The sequence below is a fragment of the Argiope bruennichi genome, chromosome 2 (genome assembly GCF_947563725.1).
Source record: "Argiope bruennichi chromosome 2, qqArgBrue1.1, whole genome shotgun sequence".
NCBI classification, from domain to species: Eukaryota; Metazoa; Arthropoda; class Arachnida; order Araneae; family Araneidae; genus Argiope; species Argiope bruennichi.
In genome coordinates this window covers 142,443,766-142,462,887 of record NC_079152.1, presented here as the reverse complement: position 1 = coordinate 142,462,887, position 19,122 = coordinate 142,443,766, and the positions used below count along the sequence as shown (strand labels likewise).

Sequence of the window (19,122 nt, the reverse complement as noted above, 5' to 3'; positions counted from 1 at the left end):
CATAAAATATTTAATTATTAAAATTTTAACGAACATTAAGGTTGGCGAACCGGCTTGTCGCCAAAGGCGGCTAGTATATATATATATATATATATATATATATATATATATATATATATATATATATATATATATATATATATATATATATAGGAATCAGCCTATCTCTCTATATGTAGGCTAATTAGAGAAATCAAAGAAACTACTTCTATCACTCCAAATGATTGGTGTAATTTATCAACGGTTGCTTCATATGTAAACACGTGATCCCCAGATAAACCATCAATGGGCAGCTCTAAACTAACATCTCTTCTTCCCTTCTCAGAGAAATATCAAATTTATTTTCGAGAGAAATGTCAAAATCACTACTTCATAATATATACTCTGCGGGAAAAAGACTATAAAAGAATCACTCAGTCTCAATAACTGTACCAATTTAGCCAATTTTTCTTTTTCATTTGAAAATTCATAGAGTTTTTATATGCCATAAATGGCCATCTGCTCCATTCCATTTCCTAGAGATATCGCAAAAAGAAAACACGCAACAGGTCAGACCATTTCATCTGTATCTGTCAAATTTGACACGATAAAATTTCAAAGTTGGAAACTCATATATATCAGAAACTTTTTGATTAATTCAAAAATGATTCGAGAATTTTTCTGATTTTTTGGAATGTCTTTTTAAAATATCACACCATAAAATAAGTTTTTGCACCTTTCTAAAATTTAAAAAATTTTATTCTTAATAAATTATTAAAGATACCAACTATGTTAATGAATAATATTTTTATTTCAGCGAGTTTTTTGAAAATAATTTATCAATAATACTTTTTATTGTTGTAATAATTTTGAAATTGTTTTCATCGTTTTTCATCATTTTTTCACATGGAAGATAAGAAAAGAAGATTCTGCCTATTATCTATGTAGTGTAAATGTGGAATAAGATGTTTTAATGTCTTGAAGGATAACATGATATTAGAAAATGGATCATCCTCACAGTTATGTTCTTAATAGCTTTATGTCGTCATGGGACGTTAGGAGTTGGAAGTTACACTCCGTTAGGAGTGTTCATGGACATAATGGACTGAATTGATATAAGGCTATTTAAATAATATAACTTTAATGCCTATCTCAATTTGATACTTGAAAATTCTTTATTAAGAAAGTCATCAACATCAAATTATGCAGTGTAGTTAAACACTACTAATGTTCCAAGTGAAAACAACCATGGACTTTCAAAATTGAAAGAAAATTTTCTGAAGAAGACTATTTATAATCAGCAATTTTCTATAATTTTCTTATGACATATGCTACTCTCAGACACTTTTGATAATTTTTGACAGGCATAAATTAACCGAAAAAAATCCGAAGCTTCTAATTTAAAAACTGATAACGGTTTTTAAAATTTCATGTCTATTTTTTAGGGCACAAAAGTTAAATACAAAATATGGCATCATATTATGAGAAATGACGAGTACTATGAATATTCCGAGACAGACTTATGAGAAAGTCGAAGCATTTTAAAATAATGGATGGTGATTTACTGTTCCAAAATCTTTTGGCTCCTAAGAGAAATCATTAGGCTCTGATATTTATTGTCTTCTTATAGCTTTGATTTTTAAAAGATCTAAAAACTTCTGTTTTATTAAACTTCATAAACAATAGGATTCGTTTAACCTTTATGAGCACATATTTAAATTTTGTATTTGCATAATTTTTTTTCTCTTTCTATCTCACACATGGTAAATATCACATATGACTGTATTAAGTCTATATGATTATATAAGTAAATTGTATTGGGACAAAGAATGTATTTATATATGAATTAATAATAATTGACAAAACCCAAGGACGAATCCTCAAGCCTGTAGACCCTGGTCCACTTTCACCATCTTTTATCTTGCTTGAAAGCTCATGACTCCTGGAAGGAGCTGTTTAGGGCAGCAGTTACTTATAATTCCCTAATTTTATGAAAGATTTCAAAAACACTGTTTTATTGTGCATTTTCTAAACGAAGATATCAAGACAGATTTTTTAAGTCCCAAGTAGTATTTCAATATTTCTAACTTTTATTTCATTTGAAAGTTCAGTATCTCTTGACATGCCATCGATGGTTTTCTACCCTACATCCTCTCTCCTGCTTTAATTTGTAGGGAGAAAAGCAGAACTGGATCCTTTACCGCAATCACTGCACCAATTTCACCGATTTCTATTGTATATAAAACCTCATGATCCTTACATATGTCATCATTTCAGCCCTTTCGGTTCATGAAATAACGAAAATAAAACTTCCGCAGAGCCCCCTGCCTCAAGGAAAAGTTCAATTAAGCTCTTTTGCAAATGGCAAATTAACAATACATAAGCACCGAGTTCCTTTGCTATGCTACAAGGCACGCAACTTTCATATGAGGGAATCTGATAACAAATATATGAGTACATCATGGGGTTCAAGTTCTTACCCATATTTAAGTAGGGGGGGGGAGATAACGTCTTCATTAGAGAATACTCGAGAATATTTTGGGAAAACCATTTCCGTTAGTTGTTCTGTGAACTCCCTAATACATATTTTTTTTGTACTCATATTGCTTTATTTTCACTTTGGTATTTTGAAATTTTTTAAACACATATATAACATAAGTAATAATACATTATATTATAATTTGTTATTACTTCTGTGTTATTATTTTTTAATGTTTTGTTTGCTTTAACTATTGAAATGTCTTACAATTGAGTGTTTACTACAATGATATAAATTCAGCTGCCAAATCAAATACAGCTTTGTATACGAATTTACTAGAAATATTTTCTCTGAAAATAACCTATCTCTATTCACATTCATGATTCGTGCAAGTATAATGCATGTAATATTCAATACACTTCAAAACAGTGGTTCCGATGTTGAAACAGAGATCATTCATAACTTCCTTCCACATCTGAAATCAAAGCATTTTACTCAATCTCCTTCCATATTCTGGTTTCACATATCGGCATTTTAAAAGGAGAGGCCTATCAACATCTTAGAAATGAATTGCCTACATAGTAAATCGCAGGACTAATCATAATCTCAAAAGACCTTCACATTCAACTCTCACCAATTCATTCGGGCATCAAACATTCGTCCCATTTCCAGGGAATCTTCAAATTCTGCTGTTATTTGCAATTAACTATTGTGTTTTCCCTTGATGCCAATGCATATGGCGTTGGAAGGCAGAACTTATCAGTGCGGGGGGTTTGTAAGGGAAATGGGAGTCTGCTGATTTCGTAATTTATTCAAGAGATGACGGACAACAGCTATCTTCAAATGCACTTCTCTGTCATAAATTTGGAGAAGGAGAGAATTTCTCTTATGGTTTCCTATGCAATAGAGGTGTGATTAAAAGTCTGGGAAAAATAATTCTATTGAGATAAAAATGGTTATTTGTTATAAATTCATTTTGTAGTGGATGCTCTAACCTTTGGATTTAAGGACAGCATATTATTCAGAATTGTCTGGTCTAGTCTTGATATTATTGAAGGTCTCCTTTCATCAGTTTTTTCTTTCCATATTCATTTTTATATTTCATTTTATATTATTAAAGTTATGTGACGAACCAAAAATCCATATTTCTGATGAACAAAACACAAAAAGATTTAAAATATGCATTATATACAATTCATACCATTATTAGCCTTTTTTATTATGTTTGTAATTAAGTAATCTTTTATACAACCTTTTTTACTTTCTTGTGTACTCACATAAGAACAAAACGATTAATCAATATTTTATTCAACCAACAATTCGAATTCGAGATTTTAAGGAATTTTCATGCTTCAGTCGTCTATAAATCCGAAAAACATATCTTTGAAATTATCTATTTGGGAATACGATTGCTCAAAAGAAATCTTTCATCTAGACAAAAAAATTGGTATGTAGTTTTGCAATCAGATTAATAGATCTCTATCAGATTTTGAATTATAAATCCATTCACAAAATATTTATCTGTTTGTCTATCCAAATACAAGAAATACGATAACTTCAATGTGCAAAAAGCCAGACAGTTAAAATTTGGTTGGCTTTAGTATCTAAAGTAATGATCCCTATGAAAGGTTGAGCTAAATACGTCAAATTATTGACTCTCCTTTGGTCAATAAATGTAACATAATAACTGAAAAACTTCAAAATGATAAATTAAATTTGAGATTGACTTTGTTATTAAAATTATAGTTCTGAGTCAAATTTAATTTTAATAGATCGGAAAAAGGGTATCCTAAATACATACAAATGAGTTTCAGTTTCGATCATTATAACTATGAAGTACAAACATGCGAAACTCATCTATAGCACTCTGGAAATACAAATCTGAATGGGGGCCACAGCTTTGCTCAAGGTTGTAATCGTCTGCCCCCGTCATAACAATTTGAGATGTTTCAATTCTAGACTTTCATAAAATTTATAAAAGGATTTATTAATTTTTCCGGCATTATTTATTGCGGTAATTATCTAGTTGAGATTATTAACTGAAGGCTCTTTCATTACACATTAAGATTTTTTAAAAAATATAGTAAAATTTCTAGCTATTTTTGAAGGAACCATTAAGCCAAATCGGCGCAAGAAACGTGCAAATTTGAAATGAAATTATCAGAATAATTTTTTACTTTTCGATTTTTTTTCTTAGTCTTGCACAACACAATCTACCAATATTTTTCCATTCCCTTTACTATAGTAAGTGTTAGTACCTCAGAGCACCAGTTTGTGTTTTGTTTGTTTCTTAGAAATATAATGTTACGGTGTTCAGTTTATTTTCTATTTCCAAGATTATATAATACAAGAATATATATTACAAGAGATTACCCCTCTATTTTATATCCGGTATTAAATAAATCATAAATAAGTTAAAGTAACTTACTGTATCAGAATATTTTCTCTTACATCATAATCTGAATTCTTTTGTTTGCAAAAAATTGCTGTAAACATAAGAGTTTAACGGTGTTAATCAATTTCGAACATGTTTTGTGTACCGCATATAATTTATTCTCATATTACAACCAATGTGAGACATTTATTGTAAATGAGTATAGCTTCTATCCGATGTTTTTTCATTCATTTAGGTATGAAAAGAAACACAGTTCAGTCATGCTTTACGTAATGCGCCCTCTGACGACTCGCATTTTATAAGAAGAAATGTATTTCGTAATTTTTGAAAACATTCCATGAACTAGAAATTACCTAAACTGATTGAGAAAGCATTAGTTGTACAAGTTGATTTGTAGAAATGTTGTAGATATATAGTTTTAAAGCAATGAAAGCATGTTTAAGTATTTACTGAAAGCTTGATCCTAAAGATATTTTATAATCATTGCTCATATAAGATTATTCTGTGATATGACACATAATATTAGCGGCTTCAAGGTGTTGAAATGAATGCGATCATTTTTTTGTTTTTGTTTTTGCCATGCCGTTAATATGATGAAGGAGAGGAATTTGCGATGTATTATTGTTGAATGAACCTAAAATGCCTTTGTAAGCATAAAAAAAGCAATGGCCCGAATTCATTCGTAGTCTTATTATAAATGGACTACTGTTTACTGAATTCAAAATTGTCGCAACAAATACTTTTTAAAGAAATTTTATCGTTGTTTTCAGGAAGAAATTACCCTTCATTATTGTTTTCTTAAAAACGTTTTTGTATTCATATAATTAGAAATTCGTTCTGAATATCAAGAATCTTTATTTGACAGAAATAAATTATTGCAGAACATAATTAAATAACTTTACTGTAATAACTATTTTGCGATAGTGCATTTTGTTTGCCTTTGAAAGGAAAACAAAACAAAAAAAAATAAAATAATGGATTTCCTGTATGGAATTGCACTTAAATTATAATTAATAGCAAGTAAAAAATTACTGCATATTTGAAAAATTGAAAAGGAAATGAAATGTTTAGTCTATGTGTAAGACCCGCTCCTCCGCTCCCAACGACGAAGGTTGCAAAACCAGTAAGGAGGGGAAAGATCACGTGGTATCCGAGGGGGTGAAAACCAGGAGAGACGAACAGGAAGTGTACTAGTAGACAGATAAGGACGAAGGACGACAAGCAAAGGTGGCGTGGTTCGCCATGAACGAGATGCTTGATTCACTTTTATGTTTTATATTTTAAACCGTTACTGTAAATATGTAAATAATATAATAATCTAGAATATGATGGGTTCCTGTATTTATTTCTACAAAATCAACATGATTGAACCTGGCGATTATTAAGATTGAACTGGATTTAAAATAATCACTCAGGCCTAGACGTTAAGTAGGCGCCAACCGTCGTTGGAATAACCACGAGAAATACACGTTTAGGATGTGTAAGGAAACTTTACTGGCGTAGTCGGAAGGATCCTACCAAGGAAATGTTGGAATATCTACTGGAGTGTTGCCTACAAAAGGTTAGAGGTGAGAGCTTATTTTTATTATTGTAAATGCTTTTGCCATTGAATTAAAAATATTTATCGTTTGTCTCAGAAACGGGCACATCAGCGCCATTTTTTTGTTGTGAACACATCAGTGTTAGTTTTCAGAGCACATCAGTGTTAAATTCGTGAACACATCAGTGTTAAATTCGTGAACACATCAGTGTTAAATTCGTGAACACATCAGTGTTAAATTTGTGAACTCATCAGAGTTAAATTTTTGAACACATCAGTGTTAATTTCAAGGAACACATCAACGTTAAATTTGCGAACGCCTCAGCGTCAATTTTTAAAACACGTCAGTGTTACATTTGTTCCAATATTTATAGCAACAGCCTCAATTAAATATTGGTTAAGGAGCTTTTGTGACAGTGCGTTACTAGACAACGATAATATAATATTATAGAATTGTATTTTATAATTGTTTGGTGCGTGGTTTAACACGCATTGCCAAATTTACTTTAAATTAAAGTATTAAGACATTTTTACTTAATGTAAACTGCCAGCCATGTAGATAACAAAAATAAATTTTAATTAGAAATTAAATTAACAAATATATATTATGATACATTGGCCGTAATTCCATCGACCAGCAGGAGACAGACGTTCTCAGCCAGCTGGCGAAGGCAGGAAGTGAATCACTCGTATCCGTTGGAGAGCAAAGTTCATCTCCAAAGGTATGATTGATGCTTATCGCCAGTTGGCGAAACAAACAGTCATTTATCGCCTGTTTGGCCGCTGCACACTCCCTCCGCAGTCTCATTGGAAATGGACATAACGACGTGGGGGTCGAACTGGTCGCCCTGAGCGAGTTGTTTGCCTTGCTGGAACGACGATGGATGTCTCAGCTGGAAGTGTTTTGGTACACTTAGTAGTGAAACTTGCTTCTTGTTTGGCCGGTAGTATACTTGAACACTCAGGAGGAATAATAAAAGCAGGTTTCAGACGGTCTATAGAGATGGTATGGGAAGCTCCCTTGATCTTGAGATCGAAAGTTTTCTGTCGTCTGACAAGAACTTTGTAAGGTCCATCATATGGTGCTTGTAGAGGTTTACGTACACCGTCGTGTCTCACAAATACATGTGAGCACTCGTTGAGGTGAGGATGTACAAAGATAGTTCTTTGTCCATGACAGGAAGTTGGAACTGGTCTCATCGTTGCAAAATAGTGTTTCAAGTCCTCCACGAGCTGCTTGGGTGATGCGTCTCCAGGAGTTGGATCGAAAAACTCTCCTGGTAGTCGCAGAGACTTGCCATATACCAGCTCAGTTGTCGTTGCTTGCAGATCCTCTTTGAAGACGGACCGGAATCCTAGTAACAAGGTGGGCAGTGCTGCAGACCACTGATCTGTGTTGTAGGCTTTCAAAGCTGCCTTTAATGGGCGGTGGAACTCTTCGATCAGGCCATTGGCCTGAGGATGATAAGGAGAAGACCTGATCCTTTTAATTCCTAGTAGCTGAGAGAGAGCACGGAACAAATCACTCTCAAACTGTCTGCCTTGGTCAGTAGTGATTCTTACAGGACAACCAAATCTGGATATCCAGTGCTAAAAAAAATTTTGTGCTACTGTCTGTGCTGTCATGTCTGGAATTGGTACGTCTTCTGGCCATCTCGTGAACCTATCTATCATTGTTAAACAATAATAGTTTCCTTGAGAAGGAGGTAGAGGGCCTACAAGGTCCAGGTGTACATGTTCGAACCTCTGTGATTGGTCTACAAATTTTCCTACTGGGGTTTTAGTATGGCGAATTACCTTCGAGTTTTGACACGGGATGCAATGCTTAGCCCAATTGTTGCAGTCTTTTCGAATGGAAGGCCAAATAAAACGCGATCGAATTAATTTTGAAGTGCTGCGAATGCTAGGATGAGATAAATTATGCAGTGATGCAAAAATTTGTTGACGAAATGATTCAGGAATATAAGGTCGAGCTGTACCTGTTGATACATCACAATGAATGGGAGTTTCGCAATTTGGAAAAGCAATTCTTTTAAATTGTAATGTTGCAGAATTATCGATTAAATTTTTTAATTCCGAATCAGTTTGTTGTGCATGTGCAATTTTGTTATAATCTATGGGATTTGGCCTGTTTATTGCGTTTATCCTCGAAAGTGCATCCGCTAATATATTCTGAGAGCCTTTTATGTGGTGAATATCGGTGGTAAACTGAGATATAAAATCTAATTGTCTAGCCTGTCTCGGAGAGCATTTGTCCAAGCGTTGTTGGAAAGCGTAAGTTAATGGCTTATGATCCGTAAACAAAGAGAAATTTCTAGCTTCAAGCATATGCCTAAAGTGTTTGATGGCAGCATAAGCTGCTAATAACTCTCTGTCGTAAGCGCTATAGTTTCTTTCAGCTGGGGAGAGTTTCCGAGAAAAGAATGCGAGTGGTTGCAATTCTTCATCAACTAATTGAGACAATGTCCCTCCGATTGCAAAGTCTGAAGCGTCGACTTGTAAAATTAATGTGGCATCTGATTTTGGATGTGCCAATAAAACAGCATTTGCAATTATTGTTTACAATTTTGGAATTCTTCTTCCGCTTTATCTGACCAGTCCAATTTCGTTTTATCATTCTTTTTCGCGCCTTTTAAATATGACGTTAAATGTACCTGGTGTTTTGCTATGTTCGCTAAAAATCGACGGAAGAAATTTAAAAAAACCTAAAAATCTTTGAAGATCTTTAACTGTTTTTGGTTGTGGATATTTGAGAATCGGTTCAACTTTATGGGGTAAAGGTTTAGTTCCCGAACTAGTAATTAAATGACCTAAGAAAGGAATTTCTAAGACGCCAAATATGCATTTTGAAACATTTATGGTTAGTCCATATGTATTTAATCTCTCTAGTACGATTCGTAAATGAGCTTTATGCTCTTCTTGGCTGGAACTAAATATTAAAATATCATCCAAATAAACATAGCAAAATTTAATATCTCCCAGGATTTCATTCATGAATCGCTGAAAAGTTTGTGCTGCCCCACATAGTCCAAAATTTAAAAATGGGAATTCAAACAGTCCAAATGGTGTACAAACTGCGGTTTTTTGTATATGATCCGGATGCACTGGTATGTGAAAATAAGCACGGACTATATCAAGTTTTGAAAAAATATTTTTTCCGTGGAGTGCATTGGAAAAATCCTGGATATGGGGTATAGGATAACGGTCCGGTACCGTACAGGCATTTAATCTCCTATACTCACCCACAGGTCGAATGCTGCCTGAGCTTTTGGTAACGACATGAAGGGGAGATGACCAAGGTGATTTTGATGGTCGGCATATGCCTTGGTCCATCATGAATTGAAACTCTTTTTTGACGGTGTCATACATTTCTGGATTTAGTCTTCTAGGTTTACTATGGAAAGGCGGACCTGTTGTTTCAATAAAATACACCGTATTATGTTTAACAGGTTTTAACCCAAATGCTAATTTTGTTAATTCTGGGAATTCTTCCAAAATTTTATGGTATATTGATTCACCAGAAATAAGTTTTAGAGATGCATAATTTGTTGATTTTGAAATTATTCCGGGTTGGGTAAATTTAGTTACATTATCAATAAGTTTGCGTCCTTTGAGATCTATTAATAGGTTAAAGGTTTGTAAAAAATCCGCCCCTATTATTGGAACAGGCACATTAGCAATTAAGAATTTCCATGGAAAATTTCGCCTGAGACCTAAGTCCACATTTAATAATTTAGATCCATAAGTATAAATTTTGGAGTTGTTAGCTGCAAAAAGTTGCAGAGAATCAGGTTTTAAATTTTTTTGGTTTTTGTTGAGTGGTATGCATGAAACATCAGAGCCAGAATTGATCAAAAATTTGAAATGTGATCTCTTATCAAAAACATGCAAACGATACGATTGCGCGGCTGCCGTCGATGTAGGTTGATCGACAGCCGCTATTGCGAGTTTTCCGGATCCGCGTTAGTTGAGTACGCACATGGCGATCGGCACTTGAGTGCCTTTTCTCCGAAACGCGAATGATAATAACAGAATTTTCTCTCACGATCACCGGAACGCCCACGCGAAAAACTGCGCTGTCTGTTTTTCCGATGGAAAGGGCCTCTGCTTCTGTCGCGGGAAAGCCATTGTACCTGCTTACTTAACGCGGCGATTTCGCTTCGGAGTGCAGTAAACTCATCCAGAGAGGAAGCTTTCCGCATGGCATTACTTTCCACGCTTCGGCTTACGGCAAAGACGCTACTATCTGTTGAGGAAATACGGACCTCGGCAATTTTGTCAGCCATGTTGGCCAAATTATCCAGGAGTTCAGAACTTATTGATAAAATTGCCTGCATTTCTGACGGTAGTCTTTGCAACCATAAAGTTTTGAGAAAATCGTCTTTTATGCCTGTGCCACCACCGAGTTCGCGTATCTTTCGAAGTAACTGCGATGGTTTATCGGCGCCTAAATGTAGTTCCGAAAGCAGTCCACGGATTTGTTCATTTTCCGTAGCGGAAAATTCGGCTATAAGTCGAGTCTTTAATGCATCATATTTGTTGGTGTCGGGGGGTGCGAGTAAAATATCAGCTACCGCAGATAAAGTTTCCCGATCAATAGTTGCAATCAAATGATTGTATTTTGTAAGATCATTGATTATTTTTGCTAGAGCGAAATTGCTTTCCACTTGAATGAACCATAATTGTATATTGTTCCTCCACAGCGGTGGTATTTTCACCGAAAGATGGGACACCTGCGACTCTGTCAGAGCGTCAGCATTGACAGTTTCGTTTTCAGAATTAAGCATTTTTGGTTTCTCGTTGTGGAAAACTAATAATTTTACAATATTTACGAATATCAGAAAAATTTATGAATATTTAAATACACGTGTTTTGTTTTTTTTTAAATTTGGGAGTTAAGAATTATAATAATAAACATGGTAGCCAAAACGAAAGTAATAAGAAATTAATACTTCGAATACAAAAAATAACACGAAAAATAATACTGAATATAAATAATACGATTTCTTCGCCAAAATAATGGGGAAATGAAGTATTGACCAATCACAGAGAAATGAACAGAAAATTTGAGCACATACCTGGTCCTTGATGCATTACTTCTAGGCACAATAATCCAAAATAATCCATTACGAAAAGTAATTGAAGAGCTCAATCACCAAAATCTGATTTGAGCATATTTTAAAATTTTGTGGCTGGACTTCGCAAATTTTAGAAGAGTAGAAACAAAAGTACCGGGTCACCAGTTTGGTGCGTGGTTTAACACGCATTGCCAAATGGGGTCAATTCACGGTCACGTGTCATGTACCAAACAAACCGCTTCTGTTCAATTTTCAATCGTTCTGCGCATGTCGTGATGTCTGTCGATAACGTTGATGAAACCATCGTTTTGTAAATATTACGCTAGCCGATCAATTATTAAAAACTTCTGATTTTTCAAAAAAAAGATATTATTTTGAATTATTTAATCCAAATTTTCGTAGTTATATAATTTTATTTTTTATATTAAAATTTTAATTAGTATTTTCAATGGAATTATTGTTTTTGCATAATTAATTACCATCGCTTTTTAATTCGTTTGGTGCCACTTTATTCTTTCCTTTCCCATATCCCTTCCTTTTTTATCCAAAGGATACATTTTAACAAACAACTATGGCAGTGTTTTTGAAAAATTACATATGTTCCTTTTTACATATTATTTAAATACTATTGAATGTTGAATCTTATGAATATAGTTCTTTTAAAAAATAATTATTACTCTTAGATAAGTTAATATTTTAAAGCTTACTAATAAAATTATTACATTTTTTTCTTATGTAATTATTTTTATTAATATTGAGACTTTGATGTTTTATGTTTGCTCAGAGGAAAGAACATGAAACTCAAATTAGTATATATTGAATAAATTAGGTTTACAATTTCAAATTATGAAATATAAAAGGCATAGATACCTTTTTTTAAATCTATGCAACTTATGAATCAGTTATTTCATTTTAATTTGTAGAAATCATTAAGGAAAAACAAACTAAATCAAATTTTCATAATTTTTATTTACACATTACAACAAAAAAAATTTAGATAAAATATATATGATAATTATTTGGAAAAATAGGATCAAATGGATGTTTTAATGCACTCACTAATTCAAAAAAACTATTTATCAACATCTATTTTTCTAGACACTTAGAAATAATACAAACACAGTATTACAAGAATGTCAATGTAAATGATGAAATCAGTTTTATTCAACAGAAACATCCTAGATACTAAACAACATTTTTTTTATTACCAATAAAAACATAATGTTGAACAATATATTTTTAAAGCAGAACATTGATGAATTTTTTTTGCTAAAGTTACATTGATAAAAATCAAGTTGAATGAATATCATAAAATAAAACAAAAACATATAATACAGTAAATTTAATAAACAAGAATAAGGTCATGATAAATATATATATATAGAGAGAGAGAGAGAATTAAAATAGGATATAAAGAGTAGTTAAAACAAACATTTTTATGCTTTTACAGAATTTTATAATTCAAGATTGATATGTTAAAGAAATAGAAAATAAATAAATAATAATAAATTTTAAAAAAAGTCCAATATTTTCTGGAATGAATTTCTTTCTTTCTTACAGAATCCTGAAGTTCTTGTAGCTCATTTTGCAAATTGCTGATCTTGTCGATTATTTCAGAAAAAGTAATAGTCTGGGAAGAAGCAGAATACATTCCACTGAAATCAGAATTCATATAATTTTGCTTAGTAATCAATTCTCTTGCATTTATATACTTAACTAAATGACATGTGTTTTCAAAACTTAAATATATATATACATATATTTCTTATATATAGCATTCAATTTATCAAATTAAGCGCACTTTTAATAAAATACATCAATTATATATATATATTATAACAGTCAATAAGAAAATTGGATTTTTAGTAGTTAGTAAAGAATTCACTTACTAAATAAATCTTTAAGAAATTTATTCACTTCCACCTAAGTTTAGCATTATAGCAGTTGTTATTTTTGCAACAGGAATTTGTTTACTTACATTAATTAAATTTAGATAAAATTTTATAGAAAAATGCAATGTAATATTCATGTAAACATTTTAAAACCTTCTAAGCATATTCAAAATTATCAGAAATTTCACCAAATGTGAATAAAGTAAATTAGAAATGCACTCATGTTTTTGTTTGATTGTTTTTGATGTCAAATCACTTACCGCTTTCTTTTTCTTCGAAGAGTTTTTCTACCAAATTACTGGAACAGCTATATTTAATAAATGGACACACACTGAATGAATTCTTCAAAATGATTGGAGCATATCACCGACTTCGAAGGCTTGAAAAAATCTATACCAAAGCTATCAACCCAAGTCAGGATTGTTGAAAGGAAAATAAGAAAACATTTTATCATGACAGTCACTCTTGTGTTTCACATTAAAGCATGCATCCATCAGCACACCAGTATTTCCTCTGTTAACACATAATAAGAGGAAAGAAAATGACTCAAAAATTATAACTTCAAATGTAAACAAAAAAATCCGCTTCATACTCGGCGGAGAACGTTAATGGCAGACTAATCGACGAAAGCGGTGCGGATGAAACTTAAATGCCATGCGCGAATAGCTCATGACATGTGACTTTTACGTCACATGAATTGACCCCATTGACTTTAAATTAAAGTATTAAGACATTTTTACTTAATGTAAACTGCCAGCCATGTAGATAACAAAAATAAATTTTAATTAGAAATTAAATTAACAAATATATATTATGATACATTGGCCGTAATTCCATCGACCAGCAGGAGACAGACGTTCTCAGCCAGCTGGCGAAGGCAGGAAGTGAATCACTCGTATCCGTTGGAGAGCAAAGTTCATCTCCAAAGGTATGATTGATGCTTATCGCCAGTTGGCGAAACAAACAGTCATTTATCGCCTGTTTGGCCGCTGCAATTGGAAAGACCTTGTAGAAAGAAGCTTTACTTTTTGAATAAATTGAAATTAGTTAAACGATAGCACATCAAGTGTATCTGTAAACCTATTTTTACATCACGTGTATTTCTGATATGTTATTATAATCATTATTGGATTATTATTATATTTAAACAACAAGCTTAAAAAGTATAGCTGGAAATTCTGTTTAATCAAATATTGTTTTGAATGGGGAATATTAAATCTTGATTATTCCATTCATTTCTATATTATTGTGTTTTATTTAGTAAGGTAAATGAATGTTAATTGTTTCCGTCTGTTTGATTGATGAATTATGCTGTGATTTTAGTACGTAATTAATCTGCAGAAATACTTGTATGCATTAATATTTTCATTAAGTGCTAAAGTTAACTGAATGTTTTGTTAAATATTATTAATTTCATTATTAGTTAAAGTTCATTATTTAACCACTCTTTGTTGTAACCTAATATTTAAATTTATGTGTGATAGTAGTCATATAAGTATTTAAGCTATACCACTCAGGAAACAAAAAGGAGAGTTCCTTTAGTGAATCTAAAAATTGCTTTTTTTTTTCTGCTTTAACAGATAGACGAAATCTTTACCTTTTAGCTTAATATAAGCCAGTCTTTTGATTTTTGTTATTTTATTTGCATACCATTCATTTTTGTGCAGAATTCTTTATTTTGTTGAATGAGAATAATGGCATTCATAGCTAAAGCTAGAAAGTGTGATCTTCAGGAATTAGCTAGTGAATTAGGTGAAGAGATTGTTGGGAATCTCACGATTGCTAATCTTAGAAAATTGATTTTAAATTCCAACGAATACGAGGAAGAGTTTGTAAAGGGTGTTTTAGAAGGCATTGTGGAGAGGAGACAAGAAAAAGAAAATTTGGAAAGACAGGAAAAAGAGACGCAATTTGAGTTAGAGAAAATTAAATTGCAAACTTCGATTGAAACTCAATCCCTAATGTCAAAGAATAATGAAATGAACAACAAACATAATTCTTCAGAGTTACAAAAGATACTTCAGAAATTTAATTCCAAAAATGATGATATAAGTCTTTACTTAGTCATATTTGAGCGCCAAGCTAAACGATTAAGGATTGATGAAACAGATTGGGTCACCCAATTAATGCCACTTCTTCCATCAGATGTTGTTCAAATAATAGCAAGGGAACCTGAAGAGGAATCTAACGTTTATGAGTATGTAAAGGAATTACTCTTACGACGATTTAAATTGAGTGCAGAAACCTTTCGATTGCGGTTTGTGCAACATCAAAAGAGAATGGAAAGTTCATGGAGGGATCTGGCCTTTGAGTTGAGAAGCTTCTTGGAGGAGTGGTTGGATGGTGTTAACGTAAAGGATTTCGAATCATTGAAGGATCTTATGGTTGTAGATCAAATTAAAAGAAGAGTTGGAAATGAAGTTCGGGAACATTTGGTTGACACATGGACAAAAATCTGGTCTTCATCTAAGCTAGCCGATCTCCTTGATGATTACGACGGCGTAAGGAGAAACTCAAAAACTGGACATATTCCTAGTAATGACAGGAAACGAACAAATGGGAATTTTGAAAAGAAAACTCCTATTGCCCATGACAAAAATGCAGTGAACATCGATTATAAGAGACCCAGTAGTACTCGGAATTGGAAGCAAGAACATTCCGATCGGCGTCAATGTTTTGAGTGCGGATCATCGCAGCATTTAAGAGTCCAATGTCCAAAGCCAGCTGAGAAAAAGAATTTATCAAGGATTAACCGTGTGACAAGACGTTTGGTAGAAACGACAAGCGAGAAAAGTGGATCACAGAGATTTCCAGAGAATGTTACTGAAAATCAGACTGATGAAGGTACGATTCTCACAACACAGTTAAAGGCACCAGAAAAAGAAACTACACGAATCAGCCCTATACAGAAAATACCAGTGAAAATTGAAGACAATACATTTGAAGGTATTGTGGATACAGGTGCTGAAATCACCGTCATCAGACAGGATGTAATTGATTCTTGCTCTAAACAAGAGGAGGGCAGCATAAAAATTATATCAGCCTTTGGGGAAGAAGAACTTGCCCCACTAGTTACTATCAATGTAAAAAGTAATGATGGGAAGCATGGTAATGTTCCTGTTACTTGTGCAGCATCGAGGAAACTAGTAAGCGACATGCTGATCTCCTCGACTGCATACGAAGCATTATGTAAGAAAATAGAGGTACATACATTACCCGTGATAAATATTGACGATTCGGAGCAACCTGTCCATGAAGAACCAAATCAAGAAGAAGAAAATCCATTGCAGGAGAAAAAATGTTTCTTAAAGTTACAAAAAGAAGATGGCTCTCTGAAGATGGAAGATGGTACGAATAAAGAGATCCATGTAAACAAAAGTCGACCATACATAGCACGACTTGAGCAAGTCGGCGTGATATACGACCAAGACAATGAATTTGGAGAAATATTTCCTGCTCCAACCAATTGCAATCAGAAAAGCAAAATCAGTCGTGATAAAAGAACGCAAATTTATAATCAAGGAGAGGAGTTATCATTACAACAAAAAGCTGAGCTGATTGATATCTTATCTAAGTACACAGACAGTTTCAGTAAGGGACATAATATTAAGGTAACTGATGACTATGTCCCCAAGCGACTAGCTCCATATCGTGTCCCAATTGTTTTGCAAGGGGAAGTCGAACACCAAGTTCAAGAACTTTTAGAAGCAGGACTCATTGAACATAGCGAGAGTGATTGGGCATATCCCGTAGTGTGCGTTGCTAAGAAAAACGGTAGTATCAGACTGTGCGTAAACTACCGTCAGCTGAATAAATATACGATTGCAGACTCCTACCCAATGAACCTGGTTACTGAACTATTGTATGAAATTGGCAAAGCTAATTTTATATCCATATTAGATCTCACTAAAGGATATTGGCAAATTCCCATGAAGCCTGAAGCGAAGCATTATACCGGTTTTATCACTCATTCTTGGTTGTACCAGTGGAATGCGATGCCCTTCGGTATGAAAAATGCAGGAAACACATTCCAAAGAGCATGGACAAGATCCTCTCAAAGCATCGAGAGTATTGTCGTGCATATATTGATGATGTCGCCATTTTCTCCAAAAGCTGAGAAGAGCATAAAAAGCACATTATGGAAGTATTTCGTACGTTTCAAGAGTCCAACCTTACCATAAATCTAGAGAAATGTGAGTTTGGCAAAAGGGAAGTAAAGTTTCTTTACCATATCTTCGGATCAGGAAGGCACTCTCCAGATCCCGAGAAAATTGAAGCCATAAAGAAGTTATTGAGACCTACAAATAAGAGAGAAGTACGTAGTTTGCTAGGACTTGAAAATTACTACAGGGACTATATCCCAAGCTTTTCTTCCTTAGTATTACCACTAACAAATCTCACCAAGAAAAACGTACCCAACAAAATTCTATGGGCCAAAGAACAAGAGCAAGCATTCCAAATCTTAAAAGAAGAATTAGTCAAGATGCCTTCATTATACACCCCACAACTGGATAAACCATTCCAGTTATACACGGATGCCTCAGCAACAGCCGTTGGAGCCTGCTTGGCTCAGATAGGTGATGATGGGAAGGAAAAACCCATTGCATTTTTTAGCAAGAAATTGGTTGCAACTCAAACACGGTGGGCTACTATCGAGAGAGAAGCCTACGCCGTACTGGAGGAATTGAAGAAATACGACACATGGATATTTGGTGCTCGTGTTCAAGTTATCTCCGACCACAACCCTTTGACGTATCTCACTCAACAAACGCCTCACAGCGCAAAACTTACACGATGGTCGTTAGCCTTACAGAGATACGATGTGACAATATCATATCGAAAGGGAAGTAAACATTGCAATGCAGACTCTCTATCTAGATTGCCATTGCAGAAGTAAGAAAGAAAGGCTTTCAAGAAATGTACGAAAGCATTTGTGCATCTGTTCTACTACCTTTGTCACCAATTTTGTGCATATTTGATATTTATATATATTGTCTTTATATTTTGAATTTGTGTATGTTATTTCTTTTCTTTGGGAATTGCATATCATTTGCTCTCCCACCTCTTTCCTGCTCCTTTCCTAGTTGTAGCGACCAAATACTGCTTGGAACTATGTTTCATTTCAGGATCAACTTTTTACCGTGAGAGATGATGATCAGTGATAAGCAACCTGTCCAGTTTTCAAGACGCAACATAGTCTCTAAGGTGACAATGTGCTTCTCCAAGGGGGGGGGGGCGTGTAAGACCCGCTCCTCCGCTCCCAACGACGAAGGTTGCAAAACCAGTAAGGAGCGGAACGATCACGTGGTATCCGAGGGGGTGAAAACCAGAAGAGACGAACAGGAAGTGTACTAGACAGATAAGGACGAAGGACGACAAGCAAAGGTGGCGTGGTTCACCATGAACGAGATGCTTGATTCACTTTTATGTTTTATATTTTAAACCGTTACTGTAAATATGTAAATAATATAATAATCTAGAATATGATGGGTTCCTGTATTTATTTCTACAAAATCAACATGATTGAACCTGGCGATTATTAAGATTGAACTGGATTTAAAATAATCACTCAGGCCTAGACGTTAAGTAGGCGCCAACCGTCGTTGGAATAACCACGAGAAATACACGTTTAGGATGTGTAAGGAAACTTTACTCTATGTTTCATATGTTTCTGTAATATAACTAAATAATCTTACATTTTTGATAACAAATATTTTTACGCTGTTTCCTGAAAGCTCATAATTACTTTTTAGCCAACC

At 33.7% G+C, this 19,122-nt stretch overlaps 1 protein-coding gene across 1 annotated transcript; it reads left to right on the top strand.

Moving 5' to 3' along the window:
- The first annotated feature begins 15,057 nt into the window (after nucleotides 1-15,057).
- On the top strand, nucleotides 15,058-17,544 carry LOC129962368 (uncharacterized). Its single transcript, XM_056076115.1, has one exon. It carries the CDS (start codon nucleotides 15,058-15,060, stop codon nucleotides 17,542-17,544), a length of 2,487 nt encoding a protein of 828 aa, XP_055932090.1.
- Nucleotides 17,545-19,122: the final 1,578 nt, after the last annotated feature.